The sequence below is a fragment of the Felis catus genome, chromosome A3 (genome assembly GCF_018350175.1).
Source record: "Felis catus isolate Fca126 chromosome A3, F.catus_Fca126_mat1.0, whole genome shotgun sequence".
Classification (NCBI taxonomy): Eukaryota; Metazoa; Chordata; class Mammalia; order Carnivora; family Felidae; genus Felis; species Felis catus.
This window is the reverse complement of record NC_058370.1, coordinates 47,776,254-47,801,952: the sequence shown is the minus strand read 5'-3', so window position 1 is coordinate 47,801,952 and position 25,699 is coordinate 47,776,254. Positions and strand designations below refer to the sequence as shown.

At 50.6% G+C, this 25,699-nt stretch overlaps 2 protein-coding genes across 2 annotated transcripts; one reads left to right on the top strand and one right to left on the bottom strand.

Moving 5' to 3' along the window:
* The first annotated feature begins 3,089 nt into the window (after positions 1–3,089).
* Positions 3,090–7,210, top strand: THBD (thrombomodulin). Its single transcript, XM_006929999.5, has one exon. The coding sequence runs from the start codon at positions 3,253–3,255 to the stop codon at positions 5,269–5,271; it is 2,019 nt and encodes a 672-aa protein (XP_006930061.3). The 5' UTR covers positions 3,090–3,252; the 3' UTR covers positions 5,272–7,210.
* Positions 7,211–17,979: 10,769 nt separating this feature from the next.
* On the bottom strand, positions 17,980–20,009 carry SSTR4 (somatostatin receptor 4). The gene has a single exon (XM_003983838.6). The coding sequence runs from the start codon at positions 19,854–19,856 to the stop codon at positions 18,693–18,695; it is 1,164 nt and encodes a 387-aa protein (XP_003983887.3). The 5' UTR covers positions 19,857–20,009; the 3' UTR covers positions 17,980–18,692.
* Between the last annotated feature and the right edge of the window lie 5,690 nt (positions 20,010–25,699).

Here is a 25,699-nt window from a genome sequence, read left to right as displayed (position 1 = left end):
GTTGAAGAAACTGAGGCACAGAGAGGCTGTGCTACTTGCTAAATATGACACAACTTATAAATGATGGAGCTGGGACTCAAATCCAGCCATGGTGGCTGCACAGCCCACACTCCTTACCCTGAGGCTCTGAGGTCCCCCACCTTTGCATTTGCAGGTTAACATGAGAAAGTCACACTGGAGGCAGGGCACAGAGAAATATCTATAACAGGTGCTCAAAAAACTCCTGAACACTGTCTGCAAACAAAACGTGCTGTAGGTGGATGAGGATACAAAGATGTGTAAAAGCTACGCTCCACTCTCAAGAAAGTAGATTATAAATCTAGCAAACAGCATGATTAAAAACACATGATTATTTGTAAAACAGGGAAGATGTGATAAGTGGTAAATTGCCAATAGAAAGTCCTATGAACTTCAAAGAGAGATCAGTTGTGGTTTGGTTACTCAGAAACAATTGTGATGGGGGCAGCATGTCACCTGTGCCTTAACAGAAGGGTCAGATCCCAGTAGATGGAAAAGAAACAAAGGTGAGAACATTCCTGGTAGATAAAAAGACAGGAGCCATAGATTGGAGATGATACACGATGAGGCATTTCTCTGACAGCAGGAACTCCTCTTCCTGAGACCTTAAGCATCCACAAGAACCATTGAATTTGACAAAAGGGTGGGTTGTAAAGAGATAGGTGAAGGCCATGGGCAGAACTGTGAGGACTGGTAAACCTCCTGGGGCAGGAAAGGCAAAGGAGCCACTCTTCTGGCAAGCAGAGGAGAGAAGAAGCAGGAGCGCAGGTTTCTTAGAAGTCATGGGAGGGGGAGACTTGAAAACAGCCAGGGCTCAAGAGTGCAAACAACATAGAGACATCAAGAAAAAAATGAAGAGGGAAAATAAGTTTTTGGCTTCAGTATTTAGAAGATAATGGGTATTCTTAAAGAGAGCTGTTCCCATATAACAGTGAAATGGGCCTGGGCTAGTAAGTCCTCAGTGAGGGTGGCAGGGCCAGGGGTCAGCCAAGGAGAGGGAACTGAGTGTGTCATCCCCATGGAGACATAGGCAGTGGTCCATCCCTTTGCACAGGAGGTACAGAGAGGAAGGACAGAAGTTTAAAACATGCATAAAAGCCTCAAAGTGATGGCTCAAGGAGACCTGAATAGGACTCCCCACTAGAGATGGCCATGGTGAATGAATCAGCTAGAACTCATCCAAGAAGTGAGCCAGCATGCTGAGCGGCGGGGCCCTATCCTTGCATGCCCCTCAACTCTGGCGAGGGCTGGTAGACTTGAAAATCTTAGTGAAGTTTGAGCAAAGGGTGTAACTGGTCCTGTCTCTTCTCTAGCCTCATGCATCCGGATGGTTGCTCCCACTTCCTGAGATCTTTCAGCTGGGACCTGGTGGTTGGGAAAGGCCAAAGGGATCTGCCCAGATGTGAAGGCCCCACTCCCAGGGCAGGCTGTCCCTGAGGCAGCCCTACTCCAGCTCAGGCAGGGGGCAGGCCATGGGGGTAAGTCCAGACACCTGGCTCAGCCCAGGCAGCTGGTGGGATATCAGGCCAGCACCTGCCTGCTCTCACTGGGAGACAACCCAACTCTTCAAATCTGCTGGTCTTTTCTTCTTCTTCCCAGAGGAGTAGAGGCGCCCATTCCGGGAAGCTTCAGATCTCAGTCTCCAAGCTGTGCTCCTCCCCCACCCAGCTCTCAGGAGGCACCGCTTGTCCGAGCTCTCTTGAATGTCGGGCAGTGTAGGGAAGGACCCTCATCCCTCTCATGCCGGGAGTGTCCACGCCCCACCCCCTGGGTAACTATCCGTCAGTACAGTCTGGAGGTGGGAGTGGGCAGGTGCTTGTCTTCGCTAGTGAAGACGCTACACTGCGCTTCTCTCTTACAAGGTCTGGGCTCTGCCCAACCAAAGAGGCAAGATACCCAGCTAAGCGACAGAATTTGCTTGGGACTCCCTGGGAGCCAAGTTTCCTGCCCTAGGCTTAAGGCAGTTAAGGCCCCCACACCCTTAACTCTTTTCCGCCCAAGTTTAGAGAGCTCCAACTTTGGGGCCTTTGTTTAGAGTTCAACAGCGCCGCCCCCTGGTGCTTTGTTGTGAGTGACCATAGCGGAGACGGCACAGGGTTAAAAAAAAAAAAAAAAAAAAAAAAAAAAAAAAAAGTTTGTCACTCCGTTAAGTTTTGGAACCACCCCCGGCATTCTTGGTACGTGAATAAGCGGAAAAGGTCGTGAAAGTGACAGATTCTCATCTCCTCCTCGCTGCTCTCCCCACCCTGCCCGTCCGCATGACCGCTCTTCTGCAACGCAAGTGGCATTTATATGCACCTTTATGTCACTCTGACATCTCAGCCAAATGCAAAAGTCCTTAACAGTCCCAAGTGGGATCCTCTTGGAGCCAGCAGCGTCTTCCCGCGAGGGCTCCCATGTGCCCCTTTTGGGGTGCGAGATAGGCTATCCCTTTGTGAAGCTGGACAAAAACAGACCAAACAGGCTAGCGCGCTTCCCAACTCGCCTGCCCCGATAGGGTTCGGCAGAAATTCGCCTGCCGCTGCTTCTGAAGGGTGACAAGACCTTGGAACCCTGACAGTATCCTCGCGACTTTCCCACGCGACGAGATGAGATCCAGCCAGGCAGCTCGCGCTCAGGGACCCGTGGGTCCTGGCTTGTGCGCGGGGGTGCTTGTGTTACCCCAGTCTTCCCCCTCTGCCTATCCTCGCACCAGCCACACCCTCTGTCCTCTGGGGCCGAGCGCACCCATCTCCTGCTCTAGGCGCCCGGGGCGGAGTCCAGTTCTCTTCTACCGATCGTGTCTTCAGGGATGTCCACGCTCTTGGCAGTTCCTCCCGAAATCCTCTTCTTGGCGGGCACCTCCCTCTAGAGCCTTACAGGTCCAGGGCATTACTTCCCCCCACCCCTCATTCAAAACCCTCCTCCCCCGTCTCCACTTCCCAAGGTTCTGCAATCCAGGCTTCCTTTGAAATCGGTAGTAACAATACATTTATAAGAAAAAGAAACAGGAGCAAGAGATTAGGAGGGGCTGCGGATTAAGACGCCCCCCCCCCCGAACTGCGAGCCCGAGGGCCCTAGTGGCGGGGGCGGACACTGAGGTAGCTGACAGAGGTGCTGTCTTCCCGTGGCGCCTGCGCCTGGCGGTCCAGTCCGGGGACCTCCCAGCTCCCCCGCCGGGTTTACTCATCTCCGCGAGGTGATCCCAGGAGCGAGGGCGGGCACAAGTCTCCCGAAGAACCCAGTAATCCGAGAATGCAGCATCAGCCCTTCCCACTAGGCACTTCCTTCCTTTTCCCGAACGTTCAGGAGGGAGGGCCGCGCACTTATAAACCCGGGCCCCGGCCCCCCGGCATGTCAGAGGCTGTCTCTGCAGGGCTGCGCGCCGCGGCTGGACGCGTCTGGGCTGGGACCAACGCAAGCGGCTGTCGCCAGCAGCGCCCTGCGCCTCTCAGCCCGGATCCGACTTGGGCCCCGTCGCGGCGCTTGCGCTCTCCCCGGCGCCTGCACAAGGCGTGCCGGGACAGCATGCTTCGGGTCCTGCTCCTCGGTGTTCTGGCCCCCGCTGGCCTGGGGCTCTCCGCACCTCCAGGGCCACAGCCACGCGGCAGCCAGTGCGTGGAGCACGACTGCTTCGCGCTCTTCCCCGGCCCCGCGACCTTCCCCGCCGCCAGCCAGGCCTGCGAGCAGCTGGGGGGCCACCTGATGACCGTGCGTTCCTCAGTGGCGGCTGATGTCATTTCCCTGCTACTGAGCGGCGACAGCGGCGACAGCCCGCGCCTCTGGATCGGCTTGCAGCTCCAGCACGGCTGCGACGACCCCGAGCAACTCGGGCCCTTGCGCGGTTTCCAGTGGGTTACGGGAGACAACCGCACCAGCTACAGCAGGTGGGCGCGGCTCCACGTCGACAGGGCCCCTCTCTGCGGTCCCCTGTGCGTCGCAGTCTCGGAGGCCGGGGCCCTAGCATCCGGCGAGCCGGCCTGGGAGGAGCAGCAGTGCGACGCGGAGGCCGACGGTTTCTTCTGCGAGTTCCACTTCGCAGCCTCCTGCAGGCCCCTGCTCGTGGACTCTGGCGCGGTGGCGGCCGCCGGTGTAGCGATCACCTATAGCACCCCGTTCCGGGCCCTTGGCGCTGACTTCCAGGCGCTGCCGGTGGGTAGCTCCGCCGCTGTAGAGCCCTTTGGAGTGGAGCTGGAGTGCGTGGCGCCGCGGGGAGAGGCCGAGGCGCGCTGGGGCCGGGAAGCGCCTGGCGCCTGGGAATGCAGCGTGGAGAACGGCGGCTGCGAGCACACTTGCAACCGGAGCGCCGGGACGTCGCACTGCCTCTGCCCAGCCGACGCCGCCCTGCAGGCGGACGGGCGCTCCTGCGCCGCCGCGCCTGAGGAGCAGTCCTGCTACGAACTCTGCGAGCATTTCTGCATCCCCAGCCCGGACGTGCCTGGTTCCTACTCGTGCATGTGTGAGACCGGCTACCAGCTGGCTGCAGACCAGCACCGGTGCGAGGACGTGGACGACTGTATCCAGGTGCCCAGTCCCTGCCCGCAGCTCTGTGTTAATACGCAGGGCGCCTTCACTTGCCACTGCTACCCGGGCTACGACATGGTGGACGGCGAATGCGTGGAGCCCGTGGACCCGTGCTTCGGGAGTAACTGCGAGTACCAGTGCCAGTCCGTGGGCCAAAATGACTATCGCTGCATCTGCGCCGAGGGCTTCGTACCTAGCCCTCAGGCCCCGCACAGGTGCCAGATGTTCTGCAACCAGACTACATGCCCAGCTGACTGCGACCCCAACAACCCGGATTCCTGCCAGTGCCCTGATGGCTACATCCTGGACGATGGCTACATTTGCACGGACATCGATGAGTGTGAGAATGGAGACTGCCCCGATGCGTGCCGCAACCTCCCTGGCACGTACGAGTGCATCTGCGGGCCTGACTCGCCCTTTGCCGGCCAGGTTGCCACTGACTGTGACCCCAAGATGAACGGTGACAATGACAGTGACAGTTACAGTGACAGTGGCTCTGGGGAGCCCCCGGTCAGCCCGACTCCTAGCACCACCTCCATCCCCTCGCCGGTAGGGCCCCTGCATTCTGGAGTACTCATCGGCATCTCCATCGCCAGCCTATCTCTGGTTGTAGCTCTTTTGGCGCTCTTGTGCCACCTGCGCAAGAAGCAAGGCACCACGCGGGCAGAGCCGGAGTACAAGTGTGGGTCCCCAGCCAAGGAGGTGGTGCTGCAGCAAGTGCGAACCGAGCGGACGCCTCAGAAGCTCTGAGGGGCTGCCTCCCTGGACCCTGGTGTTGGCTAGGCCTTCCCTCCCTCCTGTGCCTCTCCCCTGCCCCAGCCTTACTCCTTGGCCACCTAACCCAAAGCACTTTAACTGGCATGGGAACTGGAGAATACCCTCCCCGCCCCTTTTGCTGATTCTGCACACTGCTGGGGAGGGGTGGGGGTTGGAAGGAGTATGCGCCCCAGCCACTTCCACACGTCATTGGACAACTGGGCAGAGATGGCAATGAAGACACAGACTATAATGAAGACACAGACTATAGAGTGTCCCATGCCCTCACCAAGGGGCACAGGAGGGGTGAGCGTTGTTGGTTGGCAGTCTTTGGGGCAGACTGTGATCCTGTGGACTAGTGAGTGTAATCGAGGTGTCAGTAATGACGAAGATATTTATTTTTTAAGTATTTAGGATGGTTTTGTTATTTTGTTATTTTTTGCTTTTGCATTTTTCCCTACCTGTATGTGTCCAATACCCACTTTATATCCCTTCTGCTCTTTCTCCCTTCCTTGCTTCCCCCTTCCCTTTTTGTATATTTATGTACTTCCACTCTTCAGGTGGCGGTAAAACTATCTTGGTAGGGGTTTTTTTGGTGGGCTCACCTTGATAAAGCCAAGCCCCAGTTCCCTATTCATTTTCTCCCAAATTTCCCCCACCTGGAACTCAGCCAACCCACCTGGAGTCTCCCACCCTACCCTAGACCCTGCTTCTACCCTTCCATGTCTGCCTAGGCAAAACTCCTCCGTGACACAGAAACAGAAACACTACAAACAAGGATGGTTGGGAATCCATTTGGTCTTGAAGCAGATTTGCTAATTTATCCTGAAACTTCAGACTTCCAGAACAATACCATTTTAACAAAAGTTAAGATGTGAGAGACACTCATTTAACTAATGTTTGCTGGACTGTCATAGAAATTCAAGCTAAGGGATGTTTGTTTGTTTGTTTGTTTGTTTGCTTTTAACTTTTTAAACAGTGAGCCTGGGTTTTATTGTTGTCACTTTTCATTTGAACCAAAAGGTCTTTATTGCTCCTTATGCCGTTTCTTTTTCCCATTATTACAATTGCTGTTGTTGTTGTTGTTACTGGTTATTTTTGACAATGCTGAAAATGCTCTCGTGATAGCTCTAGATTGAGAAGGGAATGAAGGATCTCCCACGAGACAGTTTAAGAAAGTTATGAGCTGCACAGTTCATGCCAGTTACCATTTTGAGTTTTACTCTTCTAGTAATTTGTGCTTCAAAATAAAACCAGTTCTGCTGGCCTTGTAGGGAGTAGGGGTGGGGAATTTGGGAGCTTGGGAATGGAGCCTGGAGGATGCTCAATTAGGACCTCACCTTGATCAAGCCCTTAAGAATTTCTCCGACTTCAAAGAAGCCTTCTCACCCTGGCCACTTAGAACATGGTCGCTGGACAAGAGTTAGGAGCTGCCTGCCTCTGGCAGTTGGTTAGAAATGCAGAAACTTGGGCTGCATGAGAATCTATATTTTAACAAGATCTGCAGGGGTCTGCCCAGTATAGTTTGAGAACTGTTTCAGACAGCTTCCAACTTTCTGGAATACATTAAATGTGGATCAGTAATAAGTAGCAGGCCAAGTCAGGGCCTATATTCTCAAGAAACTGAGGAATTTTCCATTTATAGCTTTGCTTTCTGATAGAAAAGACTAGGTACACACCTTTAGACATTGCTACACAGGGTTGTTGGTTCAACTAAGCTAGGAACGAAATCGAAATCTGAAATCGAAATCATGTTTCACTGTTTGGGGAAAATGTATCATACGAGTGTATCTTTTGTAATACAAAGATTTTCCTCTATTTTGTAAACTCGGCACATTTGTACATAGTTATTTATTTATTGGAGACAAACTAGAACACAGGCAAAACTCTTGCTTATGACATCACATGTAGAAAATAAACAAATAACAGTGTGCTCTTGGGTTTTGTTTCTGTTCACCTAGGCTTCCCCAACCGCCTCATTTTGTCATTAAACAGGGCTCACAAACAATGCAAACTCCATGCCATGCATTTAAAGGCTGCTCCACACCCTATCACTAGTTCCATCTGCTCAAGGCACCATCTCTGACTTCAAAGTTCTCTCCAGAGGAGATTGTTTTCCCTGTAGGAGGACTTCATGTTATGTCTGTGTGCACAAATATTTATGTTTCTCTCTGTAACCATAACAACTTCATACACAGGACTTGTGTCTATGTGTTTTGAAACACATTATAGGATTATTTGTTGGGATGAGTTAAAGAAACAGTTCTTCTTGGGGCATCTCTAGAATCCCAGCTTGTGTCCTTCCTGTGAATGGTTTGGCATTATCTGCCCTCTGAGATATGTAAACACAACAGTCATGAGGGGTCTCAGTCTGTGACTCAAATTCAAACCATCATTTCCACATACCAAGGTCTCATGCAGTATTAAGCCATTCTTATTTCTGTTGGAGATTAGAAACATTGTCTTTTCCTGGGCCTCTTTTCCTCACATGGTGGCACTGGCTAAATTTTATATGCAGTGCTCTGAAAATTTTCATAAAACAGAAGTTGGAAGGGAATGGAGTTTGATCAAATATTCACGTATTTTTATGCATCTGGATAATGCTGAATTTCCTAGCTCTCATCTGAATAGTTACAGTTGTGAAGATGAAGTTGGAGATTTCAACATCCATCCTGGATGAAGCTGACAGCTTTGGGGTGTGGCTACTATGCACAGTGCCCTCCCGAGATAACACATTTGAGCAATGTTGCCCTTAGGAGTTTGGTAGGCTAGCGGAAAACCAAATTCAGTAGGAGGCACATATGAAGGAAAAACTTGATGTGTGCAGGCAAAGCTGGTACACATGAATTGTGCTGGGGGTCAAGAGGAGAGAGTGATACCTTACAAATTTGTCCTTACTACTGGACTTCCATTTTTCGAAAGGGTTTGCTTTCAAGTAGCCAGCAAATTGACTTAAGGCTTATTGCTTTAGCGTTTCCTCCTCCAAAGGAGGGGGCTTTTCTTAAGGAATATAAGAAGACCAAAACACACTTCTAAGACTCAGAGCCAAAAACCCTTACTGGGGCATCTTGGAGCCCAGGGCACTAATAAAGTGGGGTCCTAGTTCCTCCCTATCCTCCTCATTCCCTGTCCAGTGGGAGATCAGCATCCCTGCTTATAGGACTCGTCTGAACTTGAGATTCTCAAAACAACTGGGAAACCACAGCCTCACTCCGAGAAAGATGCCAGGGTCATAAACAAATCAGTCAGCTGTAAGAACAATTCCCCAGCATTTAGAATCAGAGTAAACCTTATGAAACAGGGGCTGTGGGTCATCTTATATGGTCTCACTCTGTGTTCACATTATTGGATATTCAGGTCTGAGGGAGAACTCCAAATCTCAGCAACTGGTACATGGTTGCTGATGATGTCCCACAACTTGTAGGGCATGGGGAAGAAGGCCAAGGTCATACTTCTAGATAACTCCGAACTTGATTTTATGAGTGAAATGGCATTTCTCCCCTCCTCAGCTCTAGCCCCTTTGTTAGACTATTTTGGCAAATATTTATTGAGCACGTACTCTGTGCCTGGTTTGGTGATTGTCATGTTAACAAGCCCTGCCTTAAGAAGCTTACATTCCCATGGGGGAGGTACATATAAAACAAATTGCTCCCGAACTGTATTTAACTTAGAGACAGTAGTAGGAGCTAGGAGGAGAACTTCAGCACAATAGGAGAGTGGGACTTAGGTTGCAGGAGTAAATAAGGTGTCTTTGACCCTTAACACTAGATGTGAAGGAGGAGCAGGGGTTGGACAAATGGAGAGTGGAGAAGAAAGCAGTCTGGGTGAAGGAACAGCATGTGCAAAGGCCCTTGTAGGAAAGAGTCTTAGCAGAGGGCAGGGCATGAAGCATGATGAACAAGGTGGAAGATCACCAAGATGGAACTGAAGAGGTAGAATGGAGAGGTAAGGGGGGAGAAGGATGGGGTGAGGGGACTCCAGGTCAGCTTACAGATGGGAAATTCTATACCAGAAGCAAGTATGTCACTCGAGTTTTTTTTTTTTAAGTTTATTTATTTATTTTGAGAGAAGAAAGAGAGAGAGAGAGAGAGAGAGAGAGAGAGAGAGAGAGAGAGAAAAGCATGAGTGGGGCAGGGGCAGAGACAGAGGGAGAGCTGCACATACTGTCAGTGCAGAGCCCAGTGCAGGGCTGGACCCCATGAATCATGAGATCATGACCTGAGCTGAAACCAAAAGTCAGACGCTTACCCGACTGAGCCTCCCAGGCATCTCATGTCACTCGAGTTTTATTAAGAGCATATTGGTATTCAATTTCTGTACTAAAATTGGTTGGGATAATAACAGCTACTTGTAGACTTATTTACATGCCCCCATAGGCAGACACCTGCACAGTTTCCCTTGTAAGCATCCACCAGAGCAAACATGAGTTGTGGGTGTCATATACACCTGGGTTTGAATCCCAACCTGATATGTGGTTGTCACATGACCATGGATACCATGCAACCCCTATAAGGTGGTAAAATGGGGTACTAGCACAGCCACTCCACAGGGTTTCCATGAACATTAAATGAAGTGAGTTAGCACAGGTTCTGGCACACAGCAGGGGCCCAATAAATGTTTGTATATTTGCCAATAAATTAGTAGATGCATAAGTGGATTAAAAATGATTATGCTGAGATCTCAAATGTCTTGGGAGCAAATTCAGGGTGGTGCAGAGAGTGGAAAGTACTCTTTCCAGGCAAGGTGCAGTCACTTGGAAGGGTTGCTGCCCCCTCTAGAGGAAGCATCATGGTGGGATGTGGGGATTCCTTAAGGAGGGATATGTTTGCAGAGTGAGAAGTAGCCCCTTGGGAGCTGTAAAATCCTGCTTCCAAGTTCTATTTTCCCTGCTCACTAATCCCATCAAAGCTTAGGGGTTCAGAGATCCCCTCCATTGTGCTCCCAGGGAGGCCACAGAGAAGGAGAGAACACACCCCAAAGCTTGCTTTCTCAGGGCCCAAAAGTGGCTCAGCCCAGGCAGACCCTGGAGTTGTGGGAAAGGCAGCACTACCCGCACCTTCACCCTCACCTGCTACACAGGGCCTTCAAATGTAGCAATACCAAAGAGGAGGAACTTGCAAAAGAGAGAGGAATCATGAGTTGAAAGTGATAGCTCCAGATGTCCCCAGATTCTTGAAGGGTGACTCTGGGCAAATCTTTTAACTCTATCAACCATCTGCCCCACTGGGGACTGCAAGGGGGCTGGTGGGTGTGGACACCTAAACAGATTTCTTCTGTGATTCGTCTTCCTGATTGAGTTCCCAGGGGCCTGCCGCATATGGGAGACTGCCGACTCAGAAACACTGACAGCTGCCACCTGCATCTGAGGGAAGGCAGTCTCATCCACCAAAGTGAGGGGACTTGGGAAAAATACAGGCATGTTTGCTCATCTTTGTCATTCTCTGTGGGGACAAAGAAGAACCTAAGCTCCTAAGGACCTAAGTGGTATTTGATCACTGATTAGGGTGCCACAAGAATTAAAATCTGGAGACCTGGAAAGTTTTCGCCATTAAGACCACAGGTCACAGGAAGAGCAGGCTTGGGCCAAATGGTGGCCAGTGCATTTTATTTTATCTCTTTTTTTTAAGAAAAAGAAAACCACAACATAATTGGCATACATTAAAATTCACCCTTTTTGGTGACCCAATATGTAAGTCCTGAAGAATACATGCATTCTGGGAACTACCACCATCATCAATACATAGATCATCCTGGTCACACCAGAGAAGTCGCTTAGGCCACTCCCCTGCATGCCACTGGAGTTGTCTACACACACCAGATGACACTCGCTAACCCTCCCTCGACCTCTTCAGGGTCTCTCCGCACCAAGAATCCTGTGTTTTCATGATTGAATCACATGGATGAACTTTTCTGAGCTTCGACCAGACAGCCCGACTCTCTTAACCTTCAGCAAACAAGTTTCAATGAAATCCGGCTCCTAGGTCTCCCAGTGCCCTGCTCATTTGCCTTGTGTTCTGGACTTGTGCTGCCCAAATTTCTGGCAGCCCACCAGGGATGCGCAAAGACACAAAAAAGCTAGATGGTGAATCCCCTGCTCCACAATTTCGGGGGTGGGGCTTGAGGGTGCAATAAAGAAGTAAGGAAGGTGTGTGCAAAGGGAAATCAGGGCACTGCTGCCTCCTACCCCTTGTGCCAACCACCTGCTGTGCCACTCCCATTCCTGGGCCCCTGGGTCTGCCATTCTGGATGTGGAGGGCCAGGTGACAGAAGAAGGGCCACGCTCTCTGCGGGCTTCTGTTGGTCTCATGTTAAATAGGGGTTGATTATTATTTCACATCTTCAGGGAAAACTAATGTTACAAAGAACATATGAAAGCACATTTTCATCATGGTCAAGACTCGGTGGGGGGGTACCCAGGCTCATTTGAAAACATATCCTCTGACCTTTGCAGGCGCTTCTTCATAAAATAATACAAGCAACGCCTGACTCTTCCTTTCATTTTCAGAATGTGTGCCCAGATTCAGCACTATCTCTTTTTGTTTTGAGAAAGTCCTCCACCGCCCCCACCCCCTTTTTGTCTTGGTCAGTAGGTTCAGATGTAGGCAAACAACCAATTTCCTCTCACAAGAGAAAAGAAATATTTTTTTAACATCAGATTCTAACAGAATCAAAATCCTTCTCAGCTTGTTTAGAAAGTATGATTACGAAAGACAAAAGAACCCTGGGGGATGCGTTAATTCAAAGTCACACCCACAGGAAACAGGGGAGCTAGCCACAGAAGGGTTTTAGGATCCAGTGATAAACACTGAGATTCCAAACTGGGGTCCATGATGATAATGCCCCCCACACCCAGGCCATAGGCCAGATACTTTTCTGACTTTCTGTCTGAAATAAATCTTTTATTATTATTTTTTTTTAATGGGACATATCACGACTGATTTTATCCCATGACTGATTATCCTTCTTCCCCTCCGCATATTGGACATGTGGCAACTTCTCTCTGTTGTCCTTCTGGAATCTTTCTTCTGGCTTCACACTGAGGCTGACCTCAATTGCATATTCATGGGCTGTAGGACCCCAGCAGACCTTCCTTCAGCCACCCAGTGAGGAAGAAGGGCTTTGCAACAGTATCCTGAATCCTCCCCCTCTTCCTTCTGCTTTCCACCTCAATTCCATTTAATTCCTTGAGAACAAGGGCCCACGACTCCCACGGACTCTGGGGAACTAGAACTTTGCACACCATCTTGCCTGTAATAGGGGCACATACTGTTAAAGTTGTCTTGAAATAATGACTGAATCCAAAAGTGACACTTTTGGTGATTCTTTGCCAGAATGTGATTCCTGTCTTTCTTCAAACATTTTTGCCCTTCTCCTAAAGGTGGGGCTTCATAAGTCTACTAGTAACACGACAAGAAAGGGAAGTCTGAGAAGGGCCCGGAGTAAATCCTGCCCTCTCTGTTTCATTTGTCTGAATGTCCAGAGCTCAGGACAAGGCTTCAGTAAACACAGAGCTACCCAGCAGCAAGCCTGTGGGCCTGAGATCAATGGAAATGAAGCTTCTGTGGGGTCTTGAGGGGTATCCACTCTGCAAGGCTTTGGAGGGAGCCCGAACCCCTGGCTTGGAGGGAAAGCCGTGCTCTTTCTCCAGAGCTCAGAGTAAAAGCCTATGAGGTCATCAAGAAGCTGGCACCTTGCCCAGAGACATACTCAAGCCCATGGTTGTGGGTGAGGGATTTCTGGAGCCCAGGGTGGTTCTTTTCAGATATGGGAGGTCGAAAGGCAACGTTTCCTGAGTATTGTTTCCTGAGGGATCCCTGCCTGTGTAAAGGAGCTCAGGAAATGGTATCCGGTGGAGGGCCTCCCTCAATTTAGGGATCACATTGCCCCAGATCTGATCCCCTCATGTCCTCCATGCTATTGGCAACCTGCCCTCTCAAGGCATGTGTCACGGCCATGAGGAAAATGCTTGGTGACAACAACAGTCCCCATCTTAACTTGGGGTGGCAGTAGCAGTTAAGTAACGTAACTGTGTAGGTTTGCCAAAATTCATAGCACTGAGCACCTAGAAGGAGTGAGCTTTGCCTTATGTAAATTACACTTCAATAAAAATAGATTGAAAATAAATCACAGGCTAAAGAAATCCTGATTTAAAAAAACACCAGTGTGCCAGGCTGGCTCAGTCGGTTGATCATCTGACTCTTGATTTCAGCCTCAGATCATGATCCCAGAGTTGTGGGATCCAGCCCCGAGTCGGGCTCCATGCTGAGCAGGGAGCCTGCTTGAGATTCTCTCTCTCCCTCTGCCCTTTTGCCCCGTTTGCACTCTTTTGCTTTCTCTCTCTCTGTCTAGAATAACAACAACAACAACAACAACAACAATAAAATAAAAATTAAAAAAAAATTAAAAACAACAAAAAATACAACAAAAATACAACAAAAAATACAACAAAAAAATACAACAAAAAATACAACAAAAATACAAAAATACAAAAAATGCCAATTCTCTGCATCGACCTTGTTGTTTTCCTTCTCTGTCATTTGGTCACTCTCTGAATGTTTAGCCTTCTTCTGGGCCAGTCCCCTGCACAATCAGGGGGTAGATACTGTCATTCTGGCCTTTCTCCAGGGGCCACAGAACTTTTCCTGCGGTCCCACTAGGCTGGTATGTGGATTCTCTCTCCCTGGTCTGTGTGTCCCCAAGTCTATTCTTTCCAGGCCACCGCACATCTGCACTGTGCCAGCGTTGACCTCAGGCAGCCCATGTAGACCCAGGCACCACACTTCTATGTGGCATCAGTGGGTACCCACAGTGTCTTTCGCTAATAGAAAGCCAAAGGTTTTTATTTTAACCAAGTCAGTACTTCCATTCTGAGTGATTCAGTTAATGATCTTGGATTTTTTTAACATTAGTTCTCCCCCACTTTCAAAGGTGCCCCTCCTGGTTAGGCCAATCCATTCATATGATTGGGAACTCTGCCTTTCTGTTGAAAAAAGTTGATGACTGTTGAAATGGAAAGAACACGTTCCACCTGCCACCCTCGCACTGAAAAATGGAGGGCACAAGTGCCCAAACTTTACAAGGACTCAAGACTCCTTGATGGGTTTCTTTGCCAGGTTGACCTGACCCTCTCATTAAAGTCTGCCACTGCTGTGATGTGGCATGGTCCTAAATCCTCAAGGGGACTTATGAGGCACTGCTGGTCTGTCTCCTAGTGCCTGTTGCTGACTGGGCATCATCCGTCCTCTGTTCCAGTCATCTTTGGCATCTTCAGTGCTTACCATCACAGGTCCTTTGCACATGCTGTGCCTTGAGCCCTTTGCACTTTCCACTCCACCCCTTCTTCTCCTGGCTGATTCCCACTCATCTTTATGAGGATGTCATCTCCAGCAACCTTCCGGGGGAAACCTACCCTATGACGATGTCAGGTTCTCTTAGTATATCATCTCATAGAAACCAGAGTCCATTCCTGTGTGTTCTTATTTTAGCTTAAAATTGTACCATCATTTCTGTGGTTCTCTGATGAAGGCTCATCTTTTGCCTCTAAGCTCCAAGCTTCATGAGGACAGGGGTGCTGTCTGTGGAGACTCCCCATCTTACCTCAAAGCTGCCAGAAGCAGCACTCAGCATGCTGTCTGATGCACACTCCCAGCACACACTTCCACAAAGCAGAGCTTCAAGGACAGTGCCTTAGCACTCTGATATTTGTGCTTAAGGAATCTGAAGCTTTTCTGTCACATACTTTGGGTAAGGGGTGGTGAGAGACAGGGGTGTCAGAGAAGAGCTTCAAAACCCAAATTTATAGGAATTTGCCTAGCCACTGGTCAGTCTTCCATGTCTGGTTTCTGAATAGCACAGCAGAAACATACATTTGTTTTTTGGTTTTTTTTCCTTTGATATCAGCCTTCGGCACCTAAGGAGTGCTAGGTATGCTGTTTTTAATGAAAGTGAAGCCAAGAATTTAAAGAAAAAATGAAAATAGTATGCATCTTTGTTCAATGACATAGAGCTGACAGGTTGGGCAAGAATTCCAATGAGTGATCACCTGTCATGTTCAAATACCATTTTACAATCATCTGGAGAAAATAAATACCTGGCTTGTCACTGAACAGTAAGTTAAAGACAGCTTTAAAATGCAAAGCAGTTCACTGATTGAGGGGTGTCTGAAGGCTGTTTCTGCCCAGGTAAAAAATATTTTCATTCACTTTGAAGCCAAAAGCTGTTATGGTCAGTAGAAGCAGGACTCAGGCCACAGCCTGCCTGCATGTCTTCATGGCTGACCCCTGAGGCAGGTGAAATGTGTAATGTGAAATGCTCTCAGGACCCCAGCTACTTCCATCTCTGACTTTAATTCACAAATTCTGCAAATTTTCTGCTCAGGAACCTGAGGGGTTCATGTAATCAGCTGTTAACAAAGGCCTCAGGGTTGATGCTAACTACCACTGTTGGTGGACTCTAAATGTGTCCCCCAACAAATGCCCGGGATACTTTGTGGGTGCTGAGTTGCTAATCACCAAGAAGTGAGAAGGCTCTGCAGCTGAGGAAGACACTGGCCAGCAGCACACTCTCCACCCCTAGCCTGCCCCTCCACTGCGTGATTTATGACTCCCAGGTCAGGGGCAGCATTAATGCTAATTTTTAACAAGGGATAGAGAAAGCACTAAGCATAGACGAATGCTGTCTTTCACCCTCCCACTGCCTCAGCATGCCTCTTCAGTGCTTTTGAAAAGGCAGTTTACAGCTGAGAAGAACTCAAAACCCACACCCTGCTTTGTGCATATTTCATGTGAGAAACTATGGCTCAGAGAAATTATAGCATTCACTGCTGGCTGGCTTGGCCAATGGAGGGCCCCTGCCTCTCAGGGATTTTTCCTTTCATCACCTAAGGCTACCTCTACTTCAGCCATCACCAAGTTAAAAACATTGTATTTTCAAATACTCAGCCCAGCCCAGTGTTGCCAAGACTCCTGGTCAGTGCTCCGTCTTGCTCATCAGAGAGTTGGCCTGGTGTGAATCACTGTTGGACACTGAAGACAAGGACTGTAGCCCCCCCACCCAAGAGGGGGCAAAAGCCCAGCAGCCCATGCCCATGTCAGATCTTTTCCAGTGGCCCCTCCACCACATTTACTCAGTGACCACACTGCTGCATGCTGCCAGGCACTGGGGAACAAAGAAATAATTAAGTTTTAAAGACTGCTAAGAAATTATGGTTACACAAGGCCAGTCAACACCAGCACTGGCTTACTCCAGATGCCCAAGGCAACTCGAGTGGGTATGATAGGTTTGGGACAATTGATGTCTATGTGTTTACATGCATGCATGTGTGTGCATGTGTGCGCACATGTTTGTGAGTTCAAGGGGTTCTTGCACCTTAGTTAGGAGCTCCCAAACCACAGCCATGTCTCTGGGATACAACACAGATTGGCTACACATTTTCTCTCTCAGACAGATGTAGACCACCCCAATGTGCAGACCCTAATGGCCTTCATCTCTACCTCACCCACCCAGCCCTATGAGACACATTTGGATCAACACTGATTACCGCCTACAGATCATACTGCTGGCTGGCCATGTAGAGGAGTAAGGATCCAATGGTTATATGCCCAAACACAATGTAGGTAAGGCTTTTTGTTTTTCATTCAGTAGGGAAGAAGCTAGATTCTATAGCCACATGGAAAAGAGCATACGTTTAGTTCTCTGTCACGGTGTGCCGACATTGGAAGACCTCGTTTTATTACAGACAGAACTCTGAGGACCCTAGAGTTCAGTCACTTGCCTGGATCACACAATGTTTATATCTAGGACCAGAAGTCAGCTCTCTTGCCTGGTTCTCATACACCAGGCACCTGCTCATATCAAATAAGACTCTGGTTTTGGCCCTAACACTTCAGGGAAGAGCCCTGTTCTGTTTCCTTCTCAGAGAGGAGCCCCTGCCCATGGTGGAAGCAGAGCATCTCCCTGGGCCTTGCTCTGCCCTCCTCAATCTTCTTTAGCCTCCTAGAAGCCCTCTGTGTCCACCTTGGGATGCCTGCTGGCTGCCCCAAAAGGCTCAAGTCAGGCAAGTTCTGCTAGGCTGGCAGGTCCCTTGTGTTTTCTCTTGAAGCCCTCCTGCTAGGAAGCTGCAAGGCTGACCCCATTTGAAGAGCAGAGGGGCTCTCTCTCCAGCTGTCCTCACCTCCCTCCCTGAGTATCTTCCTTTCTGCACCGGGATGGGCTGGCCAAACCCAGAAGGGTGTTTTGCTTTGCTCAGCCAGGTGGAGTCTCCCACACAGCTGTTCACATATGTTTAATTGCATGTTTTCACTCCAGGCCCCTACAGAAGCATTGCAAGGATTTATTCACAGAAAACAGGATTAAAGCTCTCATAAGCTGACTTTTTCCTTTGGGAAAAGCTAATTTATCCTTGGGTTAACATTAGGCAAGAAGTTACAGCTGTTTACCATGTTCAGCCTAGATATGTTTATTATGTACATCTATCTGGCTGGTGTTTTACTGAATTGCGATTTTTTTTTTTTTAACAGTGGGTGACAGAGCTGCCTCCTCTATCCAAAATCTGGGCTGATTTCCATCTGCATTCTCTGGTCTCTTCCCTCCCACCTCCAGTTCCCTCCCACTCACCACTGCGGTATAAACTGGTCAACTTAATGAGATCTCATGTTCTCATGACAAAGGGTCATGGCAAAAAATCACACCATAGGAGCTAGATGAGATTCATCCTTTCTGCTTTATTATTATTATTACTGACCTGGTTTTGTGCCTCATAACAAATCCCACATCATGACTTTCCAAACCTTTCCTACTCACAGGAAGCCTGCTGCTAGCCCCAGAAAACTGGAGTGACATTTCTGACTGCAAGCAGGCACTGGGCCTGGAGGTGCCCCAGGCTGTCATGCATCAATTTCAGTTAGAAAAGATCCCAGGAATGGAAGCCAATGGTGTGCTTGGAGGCATCTTCCTTCCTCCCTTCCCTTTTCGAACATGCTATGTCCCCACCACAGGCAGAGTCTGCAGAGAGCAAGGGCACAGGCTGCCTCCACCCTCTGGACAGCCCTCTCCAAGGCAGAGATTCTGTAACACGTCACATGCAGATGGCCATTCCTGCTTGGCATCCCCCTGCTTCCCACCCCTCGGAAACTAGTCAGAGATCCAGGAATAATTAACATCTGACCACGTCCATGTAGTCCTACCCCCATGGAGGTGCCCCCCTAGAAACCAGAGTCCTGAGGACAGAACAAAGGAAAGGAGCTTTGATGCTCTTGGGGCTGGCCCATAGACTGCTGGGAAAAGGTGGCTGTGGCTGTGGTGGGAACAGGTGGTGGCTCTTAGATGAGCATCTAGGACTGGCAGTCTGCTGGGGTGTCAGGGTAGCACAGACTCCCTTACAGGTGGCCAGGCTGGGGAGGAGGTGAACGGGCTCTTCAGAAGGTGGTGGTCCTGGTGAGAGGGATCGGCTTGCGGCTGGGTTCTGGTCGTAAGGGCTCCTGCTGACAGGGGAGTGGGGGGCATATCCATCCTGCCCCACCTCTACTCTTGACAGCAGTGGCATAGTAGTCCAGGGGCTCTTCCTCAGCACCACCTGCGACGTCCAAGAGGCAGCAGCGCAGGCAGAGAACCCGCTGGAAGGAACGGCGGAAGTTGTCTGAGAGGAAGCCATAGAGGATAGGGTTGGCACAGCTGTTGGCGTAGCTGAGGATGAGGGACACATGGTTGACTGTGGCATCAAGGCTGGTCACAAACAGGTTTAGCAACTGCACCACGTAGAAAGGCATCCAGCAGAGCACAAAGACGGCTACCACCATCAGCACCAGCCGCGTGATCTTCTTTTCTGAGCGCCTGCGCTGCTGCCAGCCGGCCCGCAGTGCCACCGCCCGCATCTTGCCCACGATGAGCAGGTAGCACAGGCCGATGGCCAGAACGGGCAGCAGGAAGCCCAGCAGGAAAGTATAGATCACAAAGACCGCCGACCAGGCCGGGTGAGGCCAATGCAGGTTGCAGGCCACGGCTTGGCCGCCCCGAGCCGGCTTGGTGTCAGCGAAGATGGCGATGGGCAGGGTGACCAGCAAGGATGCCAGCCACACGCCCAAGTTGATGAGCTTGGCCACGCTGGGCCTCCGGTAGGTGGCGGCGCGCAGAGGGTGCACCACGGCGACGTAGCGGTCCACGCTGAGCACCGTCAGACAGAAAACGCTGGTGAACATGTTGAGGCCGTCCACACTGAGCACCGCGCGGCACAGCACAGACCCGAAGGGCCAGTGGCGCAGGGCGGCCGACGAGGCCACGAAGGGCACGCTCAGCATGAAGAGCTCGTCCGCGATGGCCAGGTTGAGCAGGTAGATGTTGGTGGCCGTCTTCATCTTGGCGTAGCGGAGGATCACGAAGATAACCAGGGCGTTGCCCACCAGGCCCACCAAGCACACCAGTGCGTAGATGCACTGGATGGCGACCATGCCCGGTGCCCCTGCGTCCCCGGTCCCCGCCGCTGCCTCCTCCTCAGCAGGGGCGCAGCTGGCGTTGACCGCAGGGGACCAGGCTGTCTGGAGCTCTTCCTCGCCCTCTGGGGGCAGCGTCGGGGGGGCGCTCATGCCCAGGGGTGCCCGCCCGGGGCGGCGGGAGCGCGGTGGAGAGTACTTGCCCTGGGACTCCGGTGCAGGTGCGTGCGCCTCTGCCTGCTCCGCCAGAAAAGCCTGCGGTGGGCCCCGCGGGGAGCGCCCGCCAATCCCGCGCCGTGCGCCCTCCGCACCCCAGTCCCAGCGCCCGCGCGTCCCCCCCCCCCCCCCCCCCCGGCCTGCCCACCTCCGCGCCCCCGCCTGGGATCCAGCCCCGCCCCAGGTCGTCCAGAGCCCCAGATGGACCTCCCGCCCCCTCAGCTGCTCACCTCAGATCCTGTCTTGTCTGACCTTTGGCCTCCCACTCCCCTGCTCTGCCCTCTGCAGCCGCGGAGCTAGGGGTCCCAGAGTCCTCCGTTTGGGTAACGCGGCCCTGGGGTGGTAGCGACTATGCTGAGCGTGCAGAGCCCTTAGCCAGGCGCTTGACATCCTCCTCCTCTCCACCGCGCCCCCCTGCCCCTATGATCTTCTCGAAGACCTGCAGGGTCTGTCCCATCATTAAACTCATTTCCTAGAAGCGGAACCTGAAGCTCCCAAAGGCGTCGCTGTGAATTCCCGGTCTGCCCGGGTCCCAGTCGCCCCCTCCCTTCACTCCGCGCAATCGCAAATCCCAGGACCTTTTCAGTGAGATTTCTGTAGGATGGAGGTGGGTGGGCGCCGGGAACGGAGATGCCAGAGGAGGAGGCACAGAGGAGGATCCACAGAGGAGGAGAGATGCCACAAAAGAAGGCCAGCCTCTGCGTCCGATGCTCATCGCGCGGGGCAGCACCGACAGCGGCAGCTAGCCCCAGAGCCAGACGCCGCAAAGCCTATGCCAAGCTGGCTGACTTCTGAGGCGTCCCCACTGAGGTCTCTGAAAGGTGCCTGGGAAAGGGTGCTCTGGAAAGGTCGGTGTTCGGGGCTGGATTCCCTCCTTCTCCCAAACTCCAGAGAGTGCAAGTTAACACCCTTGAGCTGGATGATTCTGGGCTACAGTCCGGGTCTGGGGATCCAGCAGGCAGTCTCACAACCCTGGCCCTACTGGTCAGGCACAGGGCACAGCAGAATTAGTGAAGTGGGGATTTGTCTTGGAAGATAATCCGCAGGGAAATGCTGGCCCTTTGGAACACCACCTTTGCAGGCCAGTGGCCTCCTTGAGCCTCCCTTCAGCACACTCCTGAAATGTCTTTGATGCATCTGGAAGTGGCTACTGGGTGCCAGAAGTGGGGTCCCATCTCCTATGCTGGATGGCTGGAGCAGCTGCGGAGGGGAGGCTGTCGGGATGATTAAGGCCAGCTAGAGGTGACCTGTCAGAGGTCTGACTGCTATCTATCCAGGATTTGGTGGGGGGGGGGGGGGAGAGGGGAGGGACCGGTGATCAGCCCCTGTGCAACATAGTGGCTGAGTCTAATCTCTGTCCCTAGTTTCTGCCACCCAAATGGTTCCTTTAAAAGATTTGTCTTAAAAAAATTAATAATAAAAGATTTGTCTTAGCAACCCTCCTCCCCTTTATGGACACTCTTTAAATTAGTCTGTTCTTTCCTCTGCTCTCATTTTCCTCATTGTCTCTAAGGGAGAGATGCTTATGGGGAAAGAGATGGTGGCTTCGACATTCTAGGGTGCAGGTGTTTGGGGGGGGTGACAGAAACCCAAGATTTGGGTGGAGGGAGAAATACAGGGGCTTTTCTTTTTAGTCCTGGACACGGGGGGAAATCTTTAAATGATTCCCCTCGAGGCCCAATAGGGGAGGTGTCCCACAGCTGTTTTGCATGCCTGGATACCCCTCTACCATCATTCTCTCTGTCCATTTAATGCCCAGCCCCCTCTCATCTCTGAATATTTCCTGGTGTCTTGCCTAACACGTGAGCCCTTGGGATCTTTCCCACCTCTACTTTGGATAGTTTTTCTCCTAACCTTTCCTGGCTCTGCCCTCTCTCCCCTCATGCAGACATACAATTCACAGCAAACCAAGCTAGCATTTAATAAGGTAAATATGTATTGCTGTTTTCTGCGGTTTTAGAAAACAGCCCACATTATGAGTGTGCTGCATGTAGCACTGGGGACACCCAAACCCAGCATTTCTGGAGTCCAGAAGTCAGGGAGACTGAGCATTCATTCATTCATTCATTCAACAAATGCTAGTGGAGAGTATGAGTCCCCTGCGAAGCATGGTTGCATATGTTGTCTTATATGGGATGATGGCCTACTGTGTGCAGGGCCTTGGAAGGCTTATATTTTCACCACCGCCCCACATTGGAAACATACTGGAAAGTGCCTGGGATCACAGGGGAAGGGTGGTGGCAAAGAAGGAGACAAAGAGCATGATAGTGAGGATGAAGGTGTACTTCAGAGAGAGAAGCTGGCAGAGCAGATGCTGCTGGGGGCCTGGGGAATGAACTGCGAAGTGGCAGCAGTACTGGATGCCTGGCAGGGGAGCAGAATGTAGTGGGTGATGATAAGGTATGCCTTGTGTGCCTGGAGGAGGCCTAGGGCCGTCATCTGAGGAGGTGAAGTTGGGAGTGTGTATAAGCCAACTGTCAGGGTCAGAGTTGGGGTCTGCATGGCTTCCTTACCATGACAGAGGGTGGCCTCGGGGTCCAGGTCTGTGAGGTTTACACAAAGAGCCTTTGGAGCATTTGGAACAGCACAAGCAAGAGCTGCATGTTTGTGCCAGGACTGCTGCAGCGGCAAGCAGAGAGGGCACACTGGTGCATTCTAGGTACACACAGGGCAGGTAGGCTCAGCACTGTGGCATCTTGACCTTGAAACTAGGCTGCCTGGTTCAAATACGGCTTCACCTCCTCCCAGATATGCAGCCTTGGGCAAGTCCCTCCATCTTTTGTGCCTCTGTTTCCACATCTGGAAAGTGGGTGTAATGGTAGTAATTATTTGGTAAGGCGCCATGAGGACCCATTACCTTGGCATACCTATGGTAACTGGGGGAGTACCTGGTCGTCATCAGCACTCAGTGAGTGTCAGCTGTCAAGGTTATTTATTTTTCTAACCCTCTCTGTGTGATGAGACTAAAGAGAAGGTCTGCCTGCTCCCGCTTGGCCCCACGTTATTGTCTGATGTTCCACTGGTTAGTTCCCTTCAGAGGGTAAAGGGTCAAGGGGGTGGTGGAGGCCACTGACACACTCCCCCATTAATTATTATTATAGGTTTTATTGTCAGATGTATCGGTTTCTACTAACAGTGTTTTTATATCTAACCTGTATTGAAAACAATCCTAAGACACATGGGGAGAGCATTACTTCTATCTCAACTTTGTGCAAATGACCCAAACAGAGCAAGCTTTGCAGACACAGCCTGACCTTTATTCTGCTTTGACTCACACCTTAATGATGGGTTATGCTCAAACCAGATTCTCCTGGGAGTGAAAGGAAGCTCTATTAGCAGTTGTGCTGACCAACAGCATGACACCTGACTCTTCCAGGCAAACCAGGACAAGGATCCTCTAATTATGGGGGACTCTCCAATTTAACTTTTGAATTTCCACTTTAAGTGGCAGAAAATAAAGTTTGTGAAGCACCAGATTAACTTCTAAGGGGCTGTCACACATCTCCCCAGAGCATCATAGGGAAAGGGTTTGCAGTGGTAAAGGTGAGGTGTGCATTTCACTGACAACACCAGGAGATATTGAAGATTAAATTGAAATGTCTATGTGTCCAAGATCAAGAGCAGGGAATCATACCATTTCCAAAAATACTCTCTCCAGACTTCTATATTTAGGGAAGGATCAGAGAAGCATTTGAAGTGTGGACCACTCACGCAACAGTGAATTCTTGAGAAAATGAGCACTCACAGTGCTGAACCCCCTCCTGAGATGGCTCTGGAGGGACATGTGCACCTAGGTCATATTCAGCTCATCCTGAGATGAACACTTTCCTGCCCATCCCATTTCTCTACTTTGCTCTCTGGCCTCAAACCCCAGGCCTAGGTTGGGAGTGGGGTTCGGGGATTGAAGAGAGTATCTTAGCTTTTGAAAAATTGCCATAATGATGAAAACAAGATTGAGTTTATACCGAGAATCACTGCCTTCACTGCAGCATCATCATAATGGTAAAATATCATGGACTAGAACAGGTTTAGAAATTGAGGTCTGATGTGGAGGTTCTTCTTCCAAGTCAAGAAAGTCATGAGGCTGAGCTACTAGGATTTGTGTTTGAGCTGACAGTGTGGGGTGGAGGGGGTAATTCTTGAATGGCAGACATTTTGGGAGGCAGCATAACATAATGTGACTGCTTTGATCTGAGTCCCAGCTCATTGCTTGCCAGTTATGTGACCTTGGGCAAGTTACTCAACCTCTCTGTTTCTCTACTTCATCCCCTGCAAAGTGGCCTTAATTCTAGTCCTACCACAGATGGATGGGCTGTTGTGGGGACTGAACAGGTTGACATATGTGAAGCAGTTACAACAGTGTCTGGCTCCAATAAACACTATATGTTTATTATTAATAAAATGTTTATTATTATTAATATTCCATCTGAAGTCTCTGGTGCTTGGTAGCTCAAAGCTCCTGGGCACATCTGGTTTTTCTGACATTAAGCAGAGGACCCCCTCTGTTAGCATCGGTGAGCTGGAAGGCGCAGGCATCACTCATGGAACATGTGTGCTGCTGGAGTGTCAAAAACCAGGCACAAACATGCTCAGACTGGCAGTGAAGAGAAGGTCCCATCCCTCACTGGAGCCCAGGACACAGGATCTGACACAGGATCCTCAGCTTCTGGGAGCTCACTTCCCTGATAGCCAGGCACCCTCTGCTGCAGGTTGGCACCCCTGGGAAAATTCACAACCACGGATGCCTGGGCCCCATTCCCACACACTCTGAGTCATTTGGTTTGGAGGGGGACTCAGGCATCTGAATATTTTAAAGGCTCTCCAGATAATTCTAAAGTGTATTGATGCATTGCTCAATTAAATGGAACCATAAGAGACAGGCAACCTGGGGGCCACAGTGTGTGGAAATCACTGGGCCTCCAGGGAGGCTGAAGGGACAGGTCAAAAGAAGCATCCAGGAAACTAGAGACCCCTCTGCACAGAGAAACAGACAGCTCGAGAGGGGCAAGGTGCAACCTGCTGGATACCAGATGGGATTAGGCTGGGGCGGTTGGGACCCCATAGCTGTCCTCTCCCAAGGCACTAAATATGCCACTAGAGAAAACAGAGTGCAACATTCATGCTGAGTAAAAGCGGGGGAAACAAAGTGCATTTATAAGCTGTTTTTTTTAGCTCACCTGTCCCATTGCTGTAGGATGTATATATGAGGGGCCTATTTTGGGTCTGTTGATTCAATGTCTGGCATCAGACCCAAATTGCTCACCTGTACATAGTTATAAGCAGCAAAGGGCTGGATTTGGGCTGGATCTGAGGGCCCTTCTCTCTCCTCCAGGTCGCGATAGGGCCACCCATGGGTATGGCTGGCCCCAGTAGCTGGTAGGCACCTGGAGTTTCTCAGTGTGAGTGACAGCTGAGAGGGTGAAGTGGGGGCCTCACAGCCCCTCCTCGAGCCAGGGGGAACAGCTCCTTTGTGGGCAATGTGACTACCTCCTCTATTTCCACACTTCAGGTGTGCCCCCCTGGTCAGGAGTCATCTGGCCTCCAAGCATCTGGGCAGCAGGTCTGCAAGAACAGCTTCTTCTGCAAATAGCAGTGCACCTTGAAGAGACTTGACCTTCAGCAGTATGAGGACTATCGTCCCGAGAGCCACTTCTGTCACCTGCTGATTAGAAAATCATCTGAAGAGCTCTCAGGATCTCAGCTGGGCTTTGATAGCTTCTGCTGAGTATACTAAAGCATAATTTACCAGGGGCTGAGTGCATGGCATTGTCAGAAGTGAT

Bases quoted from the DNA above. Each gene is read 5' to 3' on its own strand.
- THBD (XM_006929999.5), top strand. From the start codon at position 3,253: ATGCAGCATCAGCCCTTCCCACTAGGCACTTCCTTCCTTTTCCCGAAC.
- SSTR4 (XM_003983838.6), bottom strand. From the start codon at position 19,856: ATGAGCGCCCCCCCGACGCTGCCCCCAGAGGGCGAGGAAGAGCTCCAG.